Source organism: Epinephelus lanceolatus, chromosome 20 (genome assembly GCF_041903045.1).
Source record: "Epinephelus lanceolatus isolate andai-2023 chromosome 20, ASM4190304v1, whole genome shotgun sequence".
Taxonomy (NCBI): domain Eukaryota; kingdom Metazoa; phylum Chordata; class Actinopteri; order Perciformes; family Serranidae; genus Epinephelus; species Epinephelus lanceolatus.
This window is the reverse complement of record NC_135753.1, coordinates 32838959-32861910: the sequence shown is the minus strand read 5'-3', so window position 1 is coordinate 32861910 and position 22952 is coordinate 32838959. Positions and strand designations below refer to the sequence as shown.

The window sequence follows — 22952 nt, the reverse complement described above, 5'->3', positions numbered from 1 at the left end:
TTATTTGCCGTGTCTAAACAGAGAGTATCCACCCAAATAGACTGTTTTCACCATCCAGTGTTTGTCTGCAGGACACTGCCAAACCAGTAGTGAGAGAGGAAATAGGCTCTCAAATATGCGGTCATGTGGACACTCTAAAAGGAAAGCATACAGGGATTTTATTATTACGACAACATTTGACTTGAATCTAACACCATGCGAGTCACAACACTTTCATATCCAGAGTTCACAGTTTGTGTAGTAGTAGTGAGAGACCTCACACACTGATTGTGTGAGTTGCTGTTTTATCTTTGTGTTCTTGTTCTGTATAAATCTTTCTTATAATAATAACAATAGCTTTACTTGTATAGCACAGTTCATACAGCAAGTGCTTTACATAATAAATGAGAAAATACACATATAAGACAGAATAAGATTCGATCACACACTCACACAGACACATACACACATTAAAATACGAATTAGGTTTGATACCAACGTAAATAAAAGCCATAAAAATGCAGGTCTAAAAAGATGGTTTTAAGACTTTGTTTGAAGCTGTCTACTGAATCAGAGAGTCTGATGTCCTCTGGAAGGCTGTTCCAGAGACGAGGGCCTGAGACAGAAAGCAGCATCATTGTACTTTTTAGTTTTACTCTGGGGGACATTTAGTAGAACAGAGAAGGAGGATCTTAGGGATCTGGAGGAAAAGTACTCGACCAACATATTAGATAAATAGTCAGGAGCCAGTTCTTTAAGAGATTAAAAACTTAAAGCAAAATTTTCAAATGAACACAAAGCCAATGAAGAGCTTTTAAAACCTGAGTAATGTGTTCTTGATGTTTAGTCTTGGTGAGTAGACATGCTGCTGTATTTTGGATCATCTGCAGTTTGTTTAAAGATTTCTTTGAGAGGCCTGAGAGCAAGGCATTACAGGAGTCAAGTCTGCTGAAGATAAAAGCATGAACATGTGTATCAGAGTCTTCTTTAGATAAAAGAGGTTGCACACAGGCAATGTTTCTAAGATGGAAAAATGCATTTTTGGATGTGTTTCTAACTTGGGGTTCAAAACACAGGTCACAGTCAAAGATAATGCCAGCTTTTGTAAATGGCTGTTACATTGAAACTGCTTTTCTTTTCATCCAATGATTAAAAACCTCAGTTTTGTCCCTGTTGAGTTGCAAGAAATTTTGGGACATCCACATATATCTTCCTTTTTAAAAATCTATTGTAATGCCCAGTCACTCTGCATTTCACTGCTCATATTGTTCATAAGTCTGTGACAAATAAAGTGTTTGAATCAGTGTATGTTATTACCCTCCTGTGGATTACAGAGCTCCTGTGAGTCATTCAGTTTGTCATTTGTCATTTGACGTTTGGGTTTGGTGATGTTTGACCCAACTCGCTTTCCGTCGTGTTTGGCTGTATCATAGCAACCAAGGGGGACGGATATGGCTGGGAGAGGAAGCGCGTGGTTTCCATGGACACCGCTGACACTGAGCTGTCGGTTAAAGTTTTGAAGTAGAAAAGAAACTTGAAAAAGACGGTAAGTTTGCTCTTGAGTTAATTTGTAGACGTAACAAATTAAGTTAGACACATGTAGCAGGTGTTTTAGTGACGAGGAAAAGCCGGAAATGGTTGTAGTTAAGCTAATGTTAGCTTAAAACCGAACTGTAACGTTTTATCAGCTATGCAAACGGGGCTAATTAGCAGTTAACGCTGTTGGTGTTCTCTGTCAGCCTTTAAATTACAATAAGGAAGAAGCACTCGACAAGTAACAGTAACAACAGGTGTGTTTGTAAATGGGTTTGATAGAGAATACTGTCCCCTGTAGACATGTTAGCTAGCCTTTCTCAGAGCAGACATTTTGACTTGTCATAGAAGGGAAAGCACAGGTGTTACTGATAGCACTAATGACGGCTCTGTTCCATTTAAGTGCCCCCTGACAGTGTGACAGTGAGCCAGCAGGCACAACAGACATTTCACACAGCAGACACTTTGACATGTCATAGTAGAGAGAGCACAGGTGTATTTAATCACATTAAAAGTAGCTGGAGTCCACTTACAGTAGGGGAGGTCCTGGTACGCTGGCTCACTTCGCTCAATTTCGCTTGTGCTTTTGCCTACTTTGACAAGTCAAAATGTCTGCTGTGAAAAAGGTCTACACAGCTACCTGAAACTATTCATCCATCATTTATTCTACTGTTTACACCTGCTTCTCCTGGATGTCAAGTCAAGATGTTTTCTGTAAAAAAAAAAGCCCACTGAGCACCATAAATACAACATGTTGCCATAGTATGGCAAATGCAGTATGGCAAAATACCAGGATGTTCTACTACATCCGTTTCGATTTTGCAGTTTGCAACTCAGCATGCTTTTCTGGCTATTCCGACCCACAATCCTCTGCACAGTGAACAATACATCACATCCACTGTCAGAAGTCGCACTGATGGGTGACAGTGCATTCAGGTGACTGATGACCAGTTGTTTAGCAATATTAAGACTTTTGATTGTTTAATTGAATGAAATAAACATAATAAGAACCAACAAAACAGTATTAAAAGAAAAACGTATAGCTTACTATCATGAATATAGTATGTTTTAGGGATCGACGGATATGGTTTTTTGAGAGCCCATGCCGATACTGACTATTATGAAACAGAGATACCGATAGCCGATATTTACAACTGATATATGTCTGCTGTAAAAATCATAGTTGACGCAGAATTAAAAAAATAAACACTGACAAAGAAACACCAGAGGCAGGATAAAAACTCAGAATGAAGAACAAAATTTTAGATCTTTCAATAAATAGGAAAATAAGTAAGTTAAAAATAAGTAACAAAGTTGAAGAATATGCCAGATAAATTAAAAAAGATTAACAAAAATAGATAAATACACAATAATCATACATACAAAATTTTAAAAATAAAATGAAAAAATAAAATTAAAAAATAATAATGATAAAATAAAATAAAATGAAGCAGAGCCCAATTACAAGCCAGGCTAAAAAGGTAGGTCTTGAGTTTGCTTTTAAGAGCCTAGAGTGGTAGGTGCAGGCGGTGAGAAGCACGCCAGGGGCAAAACATCGCAGCTAAGGAAAACAAAACTGTATATCGGCATATCGGTGGAAAAATCACTGATACCGATAACCCTTAAAAATTCATAATATCGGCTCCGATCATCTGTCAACCCCTAGTATGTTTGAATCTACAAGGTACGCAGTTATTACCTTTTGCAAAATAACAATATCAGGTCTCTCCGAGTTGACCTCCGTCTCTGGCGAGCTCGGTGAACGGCATTTGTTTTATCTCCTGGTAACAGATATACAAATAAGAGGGTCAAAGTTCAGGGCTTAATGTTATGAGAAAGTAGTATGTCCTATTTGTGTGCATACAGCATGCAGCAGTACATTCTTTTTAAGGGCAGCTACAGTACCTACTAGAAGTAAAAAGAAAAAGTATGCGATTTGGAACGCACTCTATATCTACAATATAGTGCTTAAAGTTTTGTTTGAGTGATTTGAAAGTCAGCCCTGGGGACTGAAGGCAATATATTTTAGAGTTTCTAAACCTTGTCATGGCCTTTTGACCCATTTTAAAGATCCCAAACCTCTCATGACCTTAGCCACGGGCTGATTACAAAACAATGGGCCCCTGGGCACAGATCCACCTCTCACCACACACAGACTTTGGGGTGGTTTTGTGTCTCTTTGTAGTCGTTATGTTTTCGGGGAGGGGTGGAGATGGGGTTCTCTTCGTGGTCGCCACATGTTGACCCTTTAAAAACAGACCTTCCGCAAACGACTGCAGAAGAGAGTTATTTGCATCATTCTGTTTAAACAGATCTAAAATAAGAAACATAATAGCCACAGCATTCATTCTTTTAGCAGCAGAAAGCTAAGGCATCCGTCTTCCCAAACTTGACCTTACGTTACTTTACATTACATGCTTAGCAAACATGGTATTTTGCCATAATTATGCTGGTATTTCTCTGTAATGGCCACGGGAGATTTTGGTTTCCATAAACTTGTATATATCAATCAAAACAAAAACCACATAGCGAGAAAGCATTCATTCTTTTTTCAGCAGCAGCAGCAGCAGCAGCAGCAGAAAGCTAAGGCTTCTATCTTCTGTGCCATCACATTATATGCTCATAATGATGTCATTGTGCTATGTTGTCTGTGGTGCAAAACCCTGTGGTGGCACCAGAGGAATGAATGTGGAATTCATCACAATGCCTTTACACTTTGCTGATAAAAAAGAGTATATCTCAAAAACTATATAATGCACATGGTTCAAATAACTTATAGAGTGTTGAGAAATATTTTGTTTATGTTTCTACATTTAAAAATCATTTCGATCAATATGTTTTGTGTTTTTATTTTGTAAAATCTGATGAAAAACGATTTTTGTATATTTTTTTTAAAGGGACAATTTCAGCACTTTTATCAGTTACCATATTTAACCTTTTATCTCAGGTTGTACAGATTTTCAGAATATGAAGCATCTCAAGGTACACCAAGAATTGGCATCACGATTAGCATATATACCAATGAAGTTAGTGGTGGACCATTTCTATTGCAGAGTTCAAAGGGTTAATTTAACATTGATATTTTGCAAGTGAAGGCCAGGGGGGCCCCTGACACTTAGGGCCCCTGGGCCAGTGCCTGGTAGGCCTGTTCAGTAATCCATCCATGACTTAAGTAGCATATAGTTGTCAAGTTGTCATGTGAATATGAGGATGACGTACTTTTGTACTATGTTTTTAACGGCTTAGAGTAAGCTCTTAATGGATTAAGTGTAAATCCACATGTTAAGCATATCTGGTTTTGTTTTAATTAATTATTATCAATTAACCTGGCAGTTGTTTTCTCAATTAATCATTTGAGCAGTGACATGTCAGAAAATAGTGAAAAATGCAGTCGCAGTTCACTAGAGCCCCAGGTGACCTCTTCAGATAGCTTGTTTTTTCTGAAATATTAGTTTACTATCACGTTATCAAAAAAAAAAAATCAAACAAATGTCTTAAAATATCTCACATGGCCTTTTCTTGATATCTCCACATGTAGCCCCAAGCCCAGTGTTGATAAAATGTGAATACAGTGAAATGACTGAAACATCAAACTGTGTTGTTTTAAATGTTTAGTTTCAGAATATCCCAGTCGGTGCCATGGGGGTATCGCTGACAAGGGCAGCCCAGTGGACCACAGCCAGCTCTGGTACTGGCAAACTTGAGCTCACGCCAATGAATGAGTCCTTGTTGAAAGAGATCCTGCACTTTGTGGAGCAGTTCAGCTCCCGACACCCGCAGGAGGCAGAGCATGTGTTCGAGGAGCCTCTGCAGTGGAGTACCAATTTAGTGGCATCTGATTTCAAAACAGACTATGACATCAGGTTGGTCTAATCATGAGGCAGGCAGCTGGTTGGCCGACGCTTTGAGTATTACGTGTCTGTGTAGGATATGCTGTCACCATGGTGTCCAAATGTATTTTACCTTGGCTTTACTCAAAGCAGTGGGCTATAATTAATTTGTTTTTCAGCTTCAGTTAGACTGAGTACATTCCGTTTTATTTCATCAGGAGTTCTACTTTCAATGTGTGGTTAGCTTTCTATCTCGTAGCTTGGAAGCGGAGAAGAACAAAAACAAAAATACAGACTCTGATCTTCCTTAAGTGTATTGGCATTTATAATCTGACACAAAAAGTCGTAATAGGGGTAAAACCGAAGTATTAAAGTTGTTTTCTTTTCTTCTCTTCACAGTGACTCAGATGTTCAGTCTCACGAGAAAGACAGTGAAGGGCACCCATTGTTGCAGCTCTCCCCTCCTACTGTTTATGTACGCAGCTTCAGCCAGCTCTCTAAACTAGTTCATCTGGCAGATGATAAGAAGCTGGAGGAAGTTCAAGCCTGTCTAGAAGGTAAGCGTGGTGACCACAGGATGAGATTTGAATCTAATTTGCATCATAAGTAGTCCAGCCACCAGCATACCTCCATAACCCGCAGACTTAATTTGTTTGTCCTGCTAGTTATTCTCTACAACCATCCAATTATGCTGCCAGTGGTAATGCTTTACAGATATGTGTTTACTTTAGGGCCACTGCCAAAAAGAGATAAGGTAATATGTATTCATCTGACAGAAGAATACATGATGAATACTGTAAAAAAAAAAAAAAAAAAAAAAAAAACTTGGCAAAAGAAATATGTGTGGAAAAAATAAAGTCCATGTGAAGCCTGCTGTGTCGTCGGTTCAAAATGAACTCACTCACGTTTTTGGATTGAAATTAGCCTCTGAATCTTAAGATTTGCTAATGCTAACCTCTTTTAATGTTCAGAAAACAGAGACCCCGTCGTTAAGATTCTTGGACCCAGCTTTGCCAGCATCCTGAAGAAAGAAGACGCCCATACTGATGTGCTGAGTCTGGTGGACAAAGTGAAAGAGGAAGATCAAGGCAAGGACTCGGAGGTCAAGGTCAAGCTGTTCCTTTTGCTCCAAAATATGGATAACCAGCTCCTCAGCAAGTGCCTCAAAGAGATGTCTGAGTAGGTGCTCCCTGTCAGAATCTGATGATCTATCATCCTCCAAGGTCGTTTTTTACTCAGATGCACAGTTTTACAGCAACATGTGGTTGTTTTTGATTGGAGTAGGCAGTGGGTTTAGAAAAAGGCAACCATGAGTGAATGAGATAAATTGGAAGTTTGTTTTGTTTTGTTTTTCTACATTTTCATTACAGACAAGTCAGCCTTGACCCTACCGCAGTGAAGAATGAAGTGGAGTTGTTGACGCTGTTCTGCAGCGGAGGGGAAAAGAGGGTGTTGAAGTCGGTTCGATACACATCAGGTTTGAATTATCTCCACATCTCGCTGGTTTGCGAGGAAAGCAATTGCTATTAACACTAATGCTGGATATTCCAAAGCATAAAAAGTATGTGTTCTGCCACCACAAAAGACATGGAAGTCATTATATCTGTCAGATTGCAGTTTACCAAGTCGTTAGTCAGTACATGCTTTTTTGCTTCATTGCAGCGTATTTATCATGGCCTAACAAAGCATGAGCACACCAAGTGGTAAAAGCAGTCCCCATTTCTCAAGTTGAATTGACACAGTCTATGAAAATACTCTCACAGCTAACACTAAAATATGATAGACTAACTAAGTGGCTCTTTTTTTTTAGTAGATGATTTATATTGCAAGTGAAACCATGGCTCTACCCTGGGCTCATGTCTCAGACCTGTGCTGCTTGCAGTGCTATGTCATCTTCTTTAGCAGCCCAGGCATTTGGGATGATTTCTCTTATTGCTCCACTGTTTCCCCCCGTTCCCTTCTTCCTATGGAGACAAACGTGTTGTTGCTATCAGGCTGCAATACATGATATAAAGTCTGCAGGAAGATGTTTGTAACCACCAACTTTTCCTGCTTTGCTTTTCAGATTATATATTTTCAAACGGCTGCCGTGCCCCTCCATGGAGACAGGTGCATGATGAGATTTGTTACCTTGCAATTGAGCCTTGTGACACAGAGGCCCTCTACATCACCTGCAGCACTGCTGGAGTTTTTCTCAATGGGGTAAGATGAGGAAGATAAAGCACAGCAGACTACATCAGCTGCAACAGTCAATGTAATGTTGCCTATGTAATATTCTGTGTGTGAAAATGTTCAAGGAGGTTACCTTGTGGAAAATAATTTTTGATAGGCTAATTCATTATTGTACAGTGAGTTAAGTGGCGGCAAATTCAATCTGTATGTGCAGTGTGTAGTGCTTCAGAGATTTATTCTGAGTTCTTTTAGTACTGTTCTTGAAACATAAATCTGGAGTGCAAAAATTTGCTTCTGTTCTCCACAACAGCTGTTACAGTACCAATCTTAATGCAACATGACAGCACACAGTTGTCAGTGTACAACAGAATTCATTGTCTGTTCATCTGTCTATACTATCAATTTCTATACCTCATAAACCCTGCTTGTACCCTAGGTAAAGCAGTAAAAAAAAACATGGAACTGTCATTACTACAGCCGTCCCTCCGACCATTGACTCGGATAGATAACTTACTGAATGAACCTACACAGCCATCATCATATTCATTGCTTATCGAACAGTTCAGTGCTCCTGTAGTATATCAATAAGTTCATGTTAATCATTATGAGGAGTTTCAGGACACAAATTCAAGCTATGATCCGTGATCCAAGAGGAAACAAAATCCAGACCATTCATTCCTTCCTTTTCCGTAATCACTTATCCTGTTAGGGGTCACAGGGTTGCTGGAGCCTATCCCAGCTGACACTGGGCGAGAGGCAGGGTTCACCCTGGACAGGTCGCCAGACTATCACAGGGCTGACACATAGAGACAGACAACCATTCACACTCACATTCACACCTTACGGACAATTTAGAGTCACCAATTAACCTGCATGTCTTTGGACTGTGGGAGGAAGCTGGGGAAAACCCACACTGACACGGGGAGAACATGCAAACTCCCCATCCCGGGGTTTGAAGCAGGAACCCTCTTGCTGTGAGGTGACAATGCTAACCACTGCAACACCGTGCCGCCACTATGAATTGTCTATATTGTAATTTTCTTACGTTGGTTATTCTGTACACAGACTATTGCACGCCTGTCCATCCTCGGAGAGCGATGCCTCCCAGTTGCGCCTCCTGTGATTTATTCCACTCTTTCCACATTAAATATTTTTTTGAGGGAGTTTTTCCTTGTCTGAAGCGAGGGTCAGAGGGCAGAGGGTGCGGTATGCTGAACAGACTGTAGAGCCTCCTGAGGCAAATTTGTGATACATGATATTTGGCTTTTTAAATAAAAAGATTTTTGACTTTGACTTTTGAATTCACCCACTAAATTAGTAAATCATAGTCTAATTTTAAAGCCAGTGGGGAGACTATGTAAACACCCCCCCCCACCCCCCCCCCCCCACCCCCCCCCCACCTTGGGTTTGAACCAGGAACCCTCTGGCTAACCAATGCATCACCTTTTACCTTTTTTGACCGGATAGTGGTTTCAGTGAGATTGAAATGACTTTTTCAAGAGAGACCTGGCCAAGGCCCAGGGGATAAAAAGAGAAATTAGAGTACAGACAATATGCAAATCAAGTACGTCAACAGTTATGAGTTTCCAAAACTAGCAAAATTAGACAGAAAACAATAGATTTAGTTACAAAGGCAATGACTAAGAGTGCTGTTTTCCAGATCCTTTAAAAGTAACTTGAGTTAAGAGTAATCACTTCTGACATTTGTAAGTCCTTCTGTGCATTGTTCCAGCTGGATGGAGTATTTAAACAAAGTACAGTGGTCTACAAGATAACCACACCCAGGAATAAATCGTAGAGCACAGTGGTGTACTGCATCCAACACCTTTAGACACTGGACATGTGCAGTCATTAAGAGCAGATCACTGAAATCCAATATCGTTCTAATAGTTGCAGATACAAGTTTACAAATCAGCAATACTTACTAATGTTTTCTGATGTGTATGTGTATGTATTAAATGTGTATAGCATGAGTAAAACAGGCCTATATTTTCCTCATGATTGGGTGAGAAACACCCAGAGGTCCATCAGTGTACCACTGCACAGAGAGCTTCAAATACCAGGAATCCCTCTGAATGTGTTTGCAATCATTTCTGAGAGAGGATTCTGCGTGCTGCAGCACCTTTCACTCTCTCACTGACACTGCTGAAGCCGTAGGTTTCCTGCCTCTGTTTCTTCACCTGGAAATGTTTCAGCCAAGGTGAAAAATCTCCAACCTTAGAACAACTGGGCGACACCGATGCAAATGAAAGAGCAGCAGTGTCTTAAACCTAATTTAGTGGTTTACATGGTTTTACACTTCCTCTTGGAGGCTGCCTGGAGACACTCTGAGCTCTCTAACCTCAGCTATTCCAGCTGACATGTGGGTCACATTATAATTGTGGTTTTGAGAATTAATGAAGCTGTTTTTTAACGTTGTTTTCACAGGGCATAAAACAGGAGGGGGAGGAGAACTGCTACGAGCGAACAAGCGATACGTACAAAGACCTGGTAACTCTTCTGAAGAGCAGATCTCCACATTTTGCCGAGAACATAAACAAGCAGGTACAGTGGGACACAGGCAGATGCAATTATCATCAACACATTAAGACCTCCCTTTCGTAGCCTTGAATTTTAGCTCTCAAAGCAGGAATGTGTGGGTGTTGAAATGCCTCTTTGTCCCACGAACAAGGTCCTTCTCTCTAAACCTTTGATTTGATCCCTGATGCTGTGTGACTCATGTGCATAAACAGAGTTAGGATTGTGTAATCAGTGTCTGTGCTGCTCCACACTAGTGAGCTAGTGTCTGGTTGTCACTGTGTTGAAAAATTTCTGAAGCCGACCTCCTCTGTGTTCCAACATCAAAACAGCACAGCCCCATCCCTCCCACCACCCACCCCCTCAACAGACACACGCACACACACGCACACAGGCACACACTCATTCCCAGACATTCAAATGCGCGTGATTTATTCAGTAGTGCTATTTCCTGCTTTAGTAATTTGACGACATAACAAATCGCCTCAATAATAGATTCCAGCTGCACCCGAAAATCTGTTAATCATTTAAAAATATGATCTCTTTTTTCTCACTCACACTGATGTTTGTTGGAAAATGTGGCATCATCATCATCACAGGCTCATCAAAGCATTTATAAGCCAATTGCTGCTCACTGCCTGCCCTGGACATTGGCCCTATCTCATAAAAGAGGGGGGCAGTAATTACAGAGATTTTCGATGGTGGGATTTATTTGCACATTCACTGATGTGCATTGCTAGTTGTCTTTAACATCCAATAATGCTGAAACTTTTTTTCTTAGCCACGCTAGCAGCCTGGCTCTATAGATGAAAATGTCAGCTCACACTCAGATTCACACCTACGGCCGATTCGAATAGATTACTGTACATTTGTGTGTACGACGTGTACAAAATCACTTCCTGCTTACAATGTGGTGCACTGAACATATTAACTCTCCATAATTTAATTTGGTTGGCTGAATTCTGAGTGTGAAATGTATGCACCATATCATGCCCTCAAAAATTCAAGTTGCATCCATGACATATACTAATACTTTTTGTTAACAATCCCACAATGCCATGCACCTCATTTTATAGTTGCAAAAATAACCATCGAGATTTCTCAGTGGAGACGCAGAGTGTTGATGATTCAAAAATGTCAGATGTAATGAATCAGGTGATTTGGAACAGAGCCTTAAGCAAGGTTTATGCTTCTGTGTACCTACGACGCAGAGGGCTTTGCAGAGGCGTTGCGTCCCTCTGTGACCGACGCAGAGACGGGACGTGCACCTCCAAAAAATTGTAACCGCGCGTTGGGCAACGCAGACCCAACACAGACCGCAAGAGCTACGATTGGTCCTTCAAACTACATCATTTCCGGCATTTCACAAGGTTTCACTTCCTGCTGCAGTACCACAACACCGCCATTTTCAAAAGTCTCCATTGTCATTGTTTTTGTTTTTGTAATAAGAGCATTTGTTGTTCATTGTCTATCATTTCGAGCTCCAGCAACAGTCTTTCTCTCTCGGTCGTCATCTTCACTGTGACTAGAGCAAAGTTGGAAGATAAACAAACAATGAACGAGCAACGACCATAGACGTCACAGAGTCTAGGTAGGTATATAAAAGAACACCACGCCCCCAAGCGCTTTGGCGGGGAATTGCATGGCGACTTAGGGCACAAGTATACTGGCTGCGTGGCCAAACGTACCCGTACGTAGTGTGCTGCGCCTGTGTGTATGCTTGCTGCAGCACGGTTGTTCGTCGACGCAGCCAAAAGCCCTGATACTGGTGGTCTCCGCTAGGGGCAGACCACAGCACTCAGACACAGAGGTCGTGAAAAGCGAAGAAGGCGATGACACTGTATTTCCGGATGTAGTAGGCTATACACAAACATGGATACTCTCAATGAAGAGGAGATTATAATTTTATGTCTTTTAAGATCTCGGCAGAGGAAAAGGCGTTATCTCCGCCGCCATCGGAGATAGTTTGTGCAGCCCGACCTCATGTTCACGGTCTCTAGAGGTCTACTTCACACGAGCGCCTCTAGTGTTCATGTCAATATTGCATCTCACGCACGCGTCACTTTAACCCTATGGGCCCGAACGACGCATAGTGCGTCCAAATTCACACCTGTTCTTCTCTATTGATTTTCTCCGCGACCGTGCGTTATAGCGATAAGCCACGCATATCACGTGAAACAGCGAAATTGTAGCTTTCTGACAAGGCCAAGAACTTGTCAGTAGTCCAATGTTTTCACGGCGAAAAAAAATGATAAATTTACACTAAAATTATGTATAACAGAGCTTTCATACAGCTCTGCACACACATTACTCACTTCATATAGTGAGGAATATCGTATCTTACCACGTCTTAGGCTTGCGTGTGTTTCTCCCTGTCTATCCACATTTGTAGTCCGGCTTTCAAGATGCAAATATCTCCATATTGTCCAGTTGACACTCCATAAAACTTTGTATGAGAAGACCAGCCACTTCACCTTTGCGCACCCAGCAGCCTAATTATGCATGCATGACAGGGCCGTAGTCACCATATACATTGAGGGGGACATGTGTTCCCCCCAATGCCCAAAATGCCCCCCAATATATAACTGAAACTGAAAAACAACAACAAACTTTGTTTACTGCAAACAAAGTGGCAAATATTATCTTGGAGGACATCATTGCACTTGGTTGACTATTTTTCTATGATCTTAGATGTAAATATTGCATGTTTCTTTAAGATAAAACACATTTTTGACTTGTGAATGAGTCAATGGAATTTCTTGCAATAATGAAAAAATACTGGCAATCATGTCCGCCTGGCACAAACCACATGTTTTGGACAGCTGTGAAGTGACAGAATGTCCCAGCATCATGGTTCTTATATTGCCAGATTCCAGAGAGTCTCCCCTCTTCATATATGGCAGAATATGTCATTTTCCAACTTGCTATGGTGAGATACATGTAAAAATGTAAGAAATTAGGCACACGGATTTGTTTTTTTCATTGATATAAAAATTAATATAAAATACAGGCACATAGAAGGACATGGAATGATGGCAAATCTGGTTAGCCCAGATTGTCCTGAAAAAAACAAGATATAGCATGTGTATGTAGCCTTTATAATGACTGTGATATGAGCTTAGAAGTAAAGGCAGTAAAAATACCCCAAAAACGCCTAGGGCCCATAGGGTTAACTCGCGTCAAAGTGAGCGGCCTACGTGCCAAACGACCGCAAAATATGCATGGCAGCTGTGATGTGTACGTGCACGTGGTGTCTGCAGCAAGTATACTTCTCACATTAGACCAACAGGACGCAGAACTATGAGGGGCACACAGCAACGTGCATGTTGTGTCGGGTGTATGCAGAAGCATACAGAACTTTTTGAAAGGGGAACTACGCCCACTTTCAAAATTAATACATGTTACTTTTATGGACTAAGACAGTCCAAACATATTAGTAAACATTAACAAATTGATCCCAAATCCAAAAACTACAGTGCCAAAACTCAAATTTGTGATTCTGTTTTAGAACTGAGAACACTACATTCAAATAAAGTTAATTTGGGAATGAAATAAAAAGGTACAGAGGTACATACTTAATGACATCACAAGTTTGAAACCCACTTCTCTGGTTTCTGGCCTTGAAAGAAAGAAGCACATGCTAAAAAATATCGATTAAACTGTCCTAGGTCATGGGAATAACATATTGGAATTCATAATTTAGGTGGTTCTTCCCTTTACCGTTGTTAAAATAAAATCAAATAGCGCACACAATAGAACAGCACTTGTGTTTTATCTGTGAAGCTGTTACTGGTGTGTGTGACTTCTTTACAGTTGGTGATAGATCTAAAGGTGCTGCAGTAAGCTGGAGTGGGGTTAGTGAAGACTTTAATAAACCAATGAGTAGTGCCAAGCTGAAGTGTGTTAAAAAAAGACATTCAGGCTTTTATGTTTTACGAGTCCTGTGTGAAGAGTGATGCTGCGAGTCTGAAAGATCTAAAAATGATGGACATCCACAGTAAAAATTGCTGTGAACCAATTTGTGGAGGCACAAATCATTGTCAAGGTCTTTTTCTTCTGGATTCTTTAACTCCTTTGATATGTGCCTCGCAGTGTCCTGTAACTTTTGTTTCACTCTCACCACTGAATATTTTCTCTCTGCCTCTACTTGAGCTAATCACCTTCATATGACGGGGTCAGCTTAAAAACGCATTGCTTTGAAATTCATTTGATTGATTGCTGACGACAGCAATCAAATGGCGCAATATGCATCCTGTGTCTGAGATATTAAGTAATTGCAGTCATTCTTGTGGACATGATCCATTCCAGTTTTAATTTGAGAGAGCAATAGCAGCGGTGTCTGTCAGAAACACAATCTCGCATAGCTCCGGCTCAGTTCCCTGATTGCAACTCAGAGAGCCCAAACTTGCAAGGCGATAGCCAAAGATAACAACACCTAATCTCCAAACATATCTGCTCGTTTCCAAAGTGAGGAAGCAGGTCTTTTTTAACAGTTCTATTAGATTAGACAGCCTCAATCAAATGAGCAGAGGCAGCCAAAGGAGACGGGGGCTGCAACACGGGGAGGAAGCAGACTCGCCTTCTCTGTTCAGTGTTGTGGATTCATTTTGACATCACAGCGTGATTGGAAATTGGACATGCGGTGTGTTTGCATGCACAAGACACTCGCTGAAGAGCAAAAACTCCCTGCGTTGTAGATTTGTTTTCGTTCTTCACATCCTGAAATTAATATAGACCGCCTCACTGTCATAATCAGTCAGTACAGACTTTTGAATCTTGCCACTGACAGATGTTTTATGGCCAATGGCTGCAGATTTGCTGCCCTGCTGATTTTCCATCAGTATGGAACAAGTCATTAGATACACGTCTACCACAAACACATGTAAATAGTTTGAGTTTAGGTTTTAGTAGTCAAATGAAGAAATGAAAAATGCTAATGATTGAATGTCACCTGCTATAACAAGTTTAGAACTGCAGGCGTCAGCTCGGCTTAACGCAGCATTCGTCTCCAGAGCTGTAGTGTTTTCAGATGCAGAGAGGCACCTGTAATAGGACTTTATACTGTGGCATGTCAAAGAATGTGGAGTGTTCCCTTCTGTGTAAGCACATGGACTTTGTCCATTTCACATATAATAGAATTAAAGAAAGTTGGTTAGCCTAATAAAGTCAGACTGTGGGTCTGTGGTTGGGTGAATTGACTTGTATGTTTCCAATAGCAGGTCACTTTGTGTTTTATGAAAAACAAGTCTTTGGAAAAGCGATTGGGCATGCTTGGCTCCGACTTGTGCGTGAACACAAGCCATACAAATACATCTTAATTCTTTTTCCCTGCCTTTTAAAATGTTGAGCTCCTAACAACCAATGACAGTCTGAGCTATTTCTGCAGAGCAGGTGTCTGTGATTAAAAATTCTCCTGCCTGCAAACCATTCATATGTGTCTTATTGGCATTCGTGTATAGGTTGTAAAGTTTGGTATAAGACCTTCAAAACGTCAGAAAAAAAAAATCATAACTGAATAACAGTGACACAAAGGCGTTACTTTGTCTGTGCCAAGCTGCAAGGTTTTAGGTGGAGAAATGTATAGAAACAATAAAGTTTTTGATAGTGTTCAGCCAATTAATGGAGGGGGACCTCTTCTGTATAAAGCATTGGGAAAGTGTTATTTTATTCCAAAACCTCAATAAAGACTGAATTGTTATGCAGGTCTGCGTATTGTTGCGAAAGAGCTTTTATATGAATTTTATGTTTTATATGTGTCACTGATACTGCTCTGTAGTTTTTATATGCTTCTTCTCAGAGTGAAACGGCCAACACTTTGTCAGCCGTTAATATGTAATGTGTCTCTAATAATGAAGAGGGAGGCATCGTGTCAGATGGTGGGTGGAAAATATGGTTCAGCCTCACAAGAAGCACAAGTGAAAATCAAAATGACTTTTTTTAAAGGTCCAGTGTGTAGGATTTAGAGTGGTATATGGGCAGAAATGGAGTGGAAAGTATGTTTTCCTTTGTGTATAATCACCTGAAAATAAGAGTTGTTGTGTTTTTGTTACCGATAGAATGAGCTGTTTGTATCTACATAGGGAGTGGGTTCTCGTCCATGGAAATTGCTGTGTTGCAACATCATGTTTCTCCAGTAATCCGTAGGGAACAAATCATACACAGGCTCTAGATAGGGGCATTTGTGTTTTTGTGTCAGCCAATATAATTCAAAGCCCCTCCCCGACTGACTCTTACATGAAACTGCTTTATTCAGTGTTTTTACCGGTTTAAATCAATGGCTCCATTTGTTTTGGAGAGGAAGAGACCTCTGCGGATAATTTAGCTTCCGGTAAAAAGCTAGAACACCAGAGACAAAATGATGACAACATTTAGATATTTGGAAAACTGGAAAAAGGTGCCGTGCAGCAACAGTGCAGCAGTGAAGACTTGAGTCTGTCGCCACAATCCACCAGCAGTGATCACGCAAACAATGACAACACTTTCACAGCCTCATATTGTGATGCAGCTCAGTTCATTTCCACTGGGTGTCGGCACCTTGCAGGTTCACAAAAGGGCCTGTCTCTGACAACCAATCACATCTGTTGAACGCATGCATCATACCTAGAAACAGGGTCAATCACACTTCCACACCAAGGTAAAAGTTTCTGTCTCTTTCTTGCCCAGAATTCTCTCAGTGCTTTCCTAAGCTAGGACTCCTTACTAAAGTTTTTCATGCTAACTGAGGAGCTCTCTGAGAGTATTTTCAGAATTTCTGTGAATACGGCCCCTGGATTTTAAGTTTTTAGCGAAAAAGGTGAGCACACCTTCGCAGGTGCTGGGTAATGGGTTCGGAGAAACACTGATATGTAACATAAAACTGCTTTATTCAGTGTTGTTATCAGTTTTAATCACTTGGTGTGTTTGTTTTGGAGAGGACGGGACCTCTGCTCATAATTAGACTCCTGGTAAAAACCTCCTGAACAATGAACACTGGAGGAATTCTTACCGGGAGAAGTTTCAGCTAGTTGCCATCTGCAGTCCTCACCACTAGATGCCACTAAATCTCTCTGAATCTTAGACAGTGTTCCTTTAATAAGCATCGTTTGGAGAAATTTACAACCTGAGTACATACAGTTTTATAAATGAAATTTATTGTATATTTCTCTGAAAGAGTTTTTTCCTCACTCTCCAGTCTTTGTCTTTTTCCACTTACCAACAGGATTTTGCAGTTCAAGAACTTCCATCAACACAAAAGATCCAGCATGTGGAATCGGTTGATGCAGAGGAACAAGGCCAACCCCAGAGGTCTTACGAGCAACAGGAAAAGAATGTGCATGAGAAGGCGAGGCAACAGCATACGCCGAACAAGGCAGGCGGCGAGAAGAAATATGAGCCATGTCCGAGATGGAAGAATCTCGGTCTCGTGTCTCCATGTGGGTATGTGATGATTCCTCTCGTAAGATGTGTCCTGAAATATCTTCAGGCTACCGCATACTGTGCATGATGGGGATCCCTTTCACTGAGGAGATGAGCTCTAGATGACGGCGGTGCCAAGCCTTCGTCACATGTGCTCAGCGTGTCTGCCAGCAGTCGCACATTATAAAGAGATGGTTATATGGTTTATAAATTTTAGAGCAAGTGCAAATATTCCTGATTACACAATGATCTGAGTTAATGGATACGTTCACAGTGTGGAAAACCTTTTGCTCAATTACTGACAGAGACGTTGGGAAAAAGTCTTAGAAAAAAATCCCCAAAAGATCTGTCACATATGGTCTTTGATTGATAAATAGATCTAGCAAGGGCTGAGCTGTTGCAGCTGTACCTTGTGATAACTATACCCATTTGAGGAGAAACTGGCTCAAGATAAAAGTATCCCAATTGCTTAAAAAAAATGCCCGCTGAACCCCTTGTCTCAAATTGTTAAATAATGATTATGTTAGAAAAATAACCGTTTTCAAAATAGAAGCAGGCATAATGACTCTTATTTCACATCATTATAGTAAAACAGAGGAAAAGAAGCCCAGTAAGAGCTCTGGAGAGAAGAAGTCTGGTGAAGTACAGAAGAAAAAGCTGGGACCAGGAGCCAAGAGCAAGATGAAAGCAGAATTCTCTGTGTCCTCTTTACCTGGACGCCTGTCCTCCCAGAAAACGTAAGTGTCCCAGATCAGGTGGCGTTTGTGATATAAGGGATATTTCCTTTTTCTGCTGGGGAAGTAACCTATCTAAGATTTAGCACTGATAAGAGAGCAAAATGCAGTTTTACCAGTGGTGACCCCAAGAAATAAAAATGCTCCACCCCCCACCCCCCGCTTAGATATCTGGAGGCTGATATTACTGTGTTTCTTAAGCTAGTGCATTGTGTGAAATTGACAACCTTTGGGTGTGTCCACATAGAGTTTTTCTTCAGCAGAAAAGTGGTGGCAGGACGCTGGGGAAAACTACATCCCAGCGCTTTTTTTAAATGATGTACTTCGAATGAGTATGTTTCTATGACAATATCTTGACACTAACGTTAGCTAGGTAGTTAATGTAACGTTACATTAATAGAGGGTTGACTACACAGTTAATAACAACTTACAACTGTACAGTGATAAAAGCACAGCGTCACCAACAACATCCTGTGTCTGCTGTCCGATCTGCTCCCACAAAATGAGCTTTTCTGTGTTTGTTGTGACAGTAGACAGTAGCCTAGCTAAAGAAGCAGCAGTAGAAGTGCCCACTAGCAACCTGGGAGAGCAGGCGCCCCCTGTACAAAGGCTATGTCCTTGCTGCAGTTGCCATGGGTTCGATTCCAACTCCAGCCCCTTGTTGCGTGTCATCCTCTCCCTCTCTTCCCATTTGATGCTAGAATTTTCCTATCTAATAAAGTATAAGTGCCCCAAAAAAAGAAGTGCTCGGAGCAGCTGCACAAAAAAGGCGAAGCACTCCAAAAAAAGATGCTGCTGTGGCACATTTTCTCTAGGTGTCTGCATGGGGCCACATACACTTTCTCCTTATTGGGAAAAATTGAAAAATTATGCCAGAGAAGGAAAATGCCATGTGGACACAGGCCCAGAGGCACACGTTGGTACCAACCATAGACTGTGTGTAAAGATAGATGACACGTCTCTACTTCCTCTCACTGTACAAAAATGAAGCCAAACTATCCCGGATACAGGCACTGCTGTCTTAAGTTGGTGATTCCAATGGAGAGTCTGCACAGTAGAGATCTCCATGGTATTGAATCCCACCAATATGGCTGTTTGACTAATTTCGACCAGCGCCATTTATCATGGGCACAACTGTTGGCACACACAGCTGTCCATCATGACGTCGAAACCCCTTCTTATAGCATTAAATAACTGATTAAAACCATTCTGAAAATACACTTGAACATACATCAGTGTGATAAGAACTCCCTACAGTGACAGGAACCATCTTTGGGAAAAAATTATTCGGCCCATGTCTGCTAACACAAAGGGGGTGGAGTTTATGACCTACACTGCAGCCAGCCAATTGGTGGAGGGAATCGCGATGTTTTGGCTTCACTTTCAGGGAGCTGTCATGCAACCATGTCGGCATAGCATGTGGGGAAGGGGGCTAAATAATGCTCCAAAGTTAGGCTAAATTTTGATGAGTGAACAACTGGCGTGGCCATTTTCAAAGAGGTGAAAAAACAGAGGCCGCACTCTGGACTCCGCTCCCATAAATGTTTCAACTAGGCTATATACTTCAATAGCATAATGAAATTCCTGAAATTCAGTTATGCTTTTTGGTTTTGGTTTGCCTCCTCAAGATTTTCAGTGACTCAATCTGGTCATCCCTATGAAAAATTTCTGGGGCACCACTGATGGAGAATCTAACCTGAAAATATATCAGCCATTGTCCTGAACAAGAACCTTCATGAAAGCTTTTTCCTCCTCTGGCTCTTGGCAGCTCCGGCTCCTCAGCGCTCTCCAAACGTGCACCTGCCAATGTATACAGACCGCTCGCATCATAAATTGACACTAGCCACTGTTAGCACCGATAGCATCCTTTGCTGCTCATCAGTCAGTGTACATGCAATAAAGACCCCAGGGCGCATTCACTCAGTCACAGTCATGACTGCACACCACCCAGGACAGAGTGTAGGCCTGGAAGCTTTGTGAAGGTCTTGTTCTGTTTATCATGTTGCTTCCTGGAAAACACTCCCTCATATCGGCTGGCTCCGTCTGATAATACGCTCCCCTGGAAATGCTATCTGTATGTACATGGGAACTGTCTCTCAGCGGCCCCATTTGAATATGTACCAAATTTCATTGCTCCACAGTGCCCAATTTTCATGATACAGTTATCCAAGTGGCCCGAGCAACTTTAAAAAGCCATCTGCATTTCTGTTTGCATCAATAGCCTTGCAAGAGTCTTAACTCTGTATATGATGACCACTCCAGTCCTCCTGTGACATTATTCCAATCTGTATTTTCCTGCTGCCGAGATTCTGAGGAAGTTCAAACTTGACACTTGCAGTTCAAAATCCTTAATGGGTCTCCTTGTGTGGGATGACCATGCTGTTTTTCCATTTAAAACAACGGAAAAGAGATTTCACGATATTAAATTCTATCCCTTTGTCTGTCTGTGTATTGTCTAGTTGCTACACTCTCCCACACCTCTATGGATTCTTATCAGTGGTCAAAAGTGCAGCGTTATCTGCTCCTTTTTTTTTTGTTCAGTAAGACCCCGGCAGGATCCATGCCAGCGGACGCTTTCAGTGAGAGTTCATCTGAGAGTGAGGAGGAGGAGGAGCAGCCAGAGCGCCGTCAGGAGAGTAACACAGACCTGCCTTCTGAATACTGGCAGATCCAGAAACTGGTCAAGTACCTCAAGGTATGGGAACATTACCTTACACACCGTTTCCTTCCTCAGAAGGATTTCACCCCAAAATAGCGATTTGTACAGCGAGCTGTGCTACTGCAAGTGAAAGCAGGCCACTACTGACAGGAAACAATAAAGTCCATGCTCTTTTCCTGTCATCTGTTCAAGAATTTTGATGCTGTCCTGAGTCAGTATTCAAATTTCAAAAACTTCTTCAGAATCTCAATGAGTGGAAAATATTATTAGTCATGGAGGTGCAGGAGGATAGCTGGTATCTTAAAGGGTCATTTTCCAATCAAATAATCCCACCTGTCCCACCTTGCCTCAGTCATATCAAGGTGCCACTCACTGAAGAAGAGGGTGTCAGGTTAAATGAAGTATGTATATTTGAAGCAGCGCTCTGTAGGAAGATGCTCATTGAAGTGGTTGGCTCAGCTCATGGATTCCTGGTTTCTGACACAGGCCTGTTTGGTTGCACATGTGAGCCAAGGCACAGGGGAAAGAGCTGTCTGACGGCAGCAGCTGTACGCGCTGTTTGCCCACACCGCAGAAGCACAAAAATGAAGCGCGCCAGTGATAGGTCTGACAGGGCATATGGTGAATATTAATGTGTCAAAACATGGAAGGGAAAGAAAAAGAAGATAGAAACGCCAATGACCCAGACTGGCTGGGAATAGCTCCGACCACTTGACTTCAGAGATTACCCTGCCTCACTCAGTGGTCCCTATTATCTATTTATCTGGACAGTATCATTCAGACAGATTACATTAAAACAGACTGCGTTTACTTTATTCTGACAGGAATCTGTTTTTTTGCACGTTGCAAACCTGTCGTCATTTATTTAACTGTAAAAATACCTTAAATGATGCTTCAACTTAAAGAAAATAAAAGTGGTTAATGTTATTTCAGTGTGTTGTAATGGTCGATATTACATATTTTAATACAGTTTGGGATTTCTTGATATCACTACCAGATTTCTGTTCTGCGGCTTGGTGCAACCGAGTAAATCTTTTATAGAAAACACTGCTGTGAAGTTCAACTCTTGGTAGATATTTTTAGCTTAGCAAAATAGAATATAATGGAAGGAAATTCCCCCTCTGAAAGCAGGCTGCAACTCCTTTCCAGAGAGGAAAAAAGAAGATGTAAATGATATGAAAGAGGCAAATTCAAACACAAAAAAATCCTCACTGGTTTGTATATTTTGTGCTTTTTCAGCGGGGTTGCGGTGCGAGCTTTAGGTTGGTGTGTGTGTTCTCTTTTCAACAAGATGCAGCACTGCAGCAACCAACATGTCCCAGCTTTCTATCTGTCTGGAAACCACACAGCGCAGTTATTTATGGGGTTTGTCCAGTAGTCATTTTATAATATCATTACCATCAGACGCTGAAACTTACCATGAGCCAAGTTAAATATCTGTTTTATTTTAGGAGGAGATCTTTTCCCCCCCCCTTTCCCCTGCACTATAGACAGCCGCTTGTACTCTAGGAAGTTTAACACTCTCAGAAAGCGACACATGGATGTTCTGTTTTGTGTTTTAATGATATTTATGTAGGGATATTTACCTAGGGTTGCGATGTGTTTGTTTTTATACTACTATGACTGGAGATCTGTGCCTTTAAAATCCAGCGTGTAGATTTCAGTCTGTGTCTCGCAAGCATGAGGTTGTATGTACGTCTTCAACACACTGACATGGAAAACTAATTTTAACATATTTCACCTTCCTTACTCCAGTCTGTAAGGCATCAGGGCCACAGTTAAAGTATTCTGTAAATTTATATTCACAACATACAGGCCTTCATTAAACCAGACTGGAAACAAGCTAAATCACAGCTTTTACTAGTCAGGACTGAATAACCTCACAAGTTAAGCAACAAGGCCAGTAAATGTCATATGCGTATTTTGTCTCAGTTTAAATAAAGACAAAATTCTCCAGCTGCTATCGGTTAGGTGTGCCCGTGGCTCTCTAAACATAAAACAATTTTCATATTTTCACAGATGTAAATATTGTGTCTGATACACAATATGTTACTAGTTAACTGATAAACATGCCAATATCAAGTGTTGTAAACATTTTCATAATTTAGTTGTTGCAATAAACATCATTTCTTT

At 41.1% G+C, this 22952-nt stretch overlaps 1 protein-coding gene across 1 annotated transcript in view; it reads left to right on the top strand.

The window, feature by feature from the left end:
- Positions 1-1421: 1421 nt before the first annotated feature.
- odad2 (outer dynein arm docking complex subunit 2) overlaps positions 1422-22952 on the top strand; it is a 58825-nt gene continuing 37294 nt past the window's right edge. Inside the window, exons 1-10 of the mRNA XM_033638575.2 lie at positions 1422-1525; positions 5128-5375; positions 5742-5899; positions 6314-6521; positions 6713-6819; positions 7408-7544; positions 9942-10058; positions 17230-17447; positions 18014-18163; positions 20702-20855. Of these exons, the coding sequence (XP_033494466.1) occupies positions 5152-5375; positions 5742-5899; positions 6314-6521; positions 6713-6819; positions 7408-7544; positions 9942-10058; positions 17230-17447; positions 18014-18163; positions 20702-20855 (1473 nt within the window). The 5' untranslated portion in view covers positions 1422-1525; positions 5128-5151. The remainder of the gene's footprint in view (positions 1526-5127; positions 5376-5741; positions 5900-6313; positions 6522-6712; positions 6820-7407; positions 7545-9941; positions 10059-17229; positions 17448-18013; positions 18164-20701; positions 20856-22952) is intronic.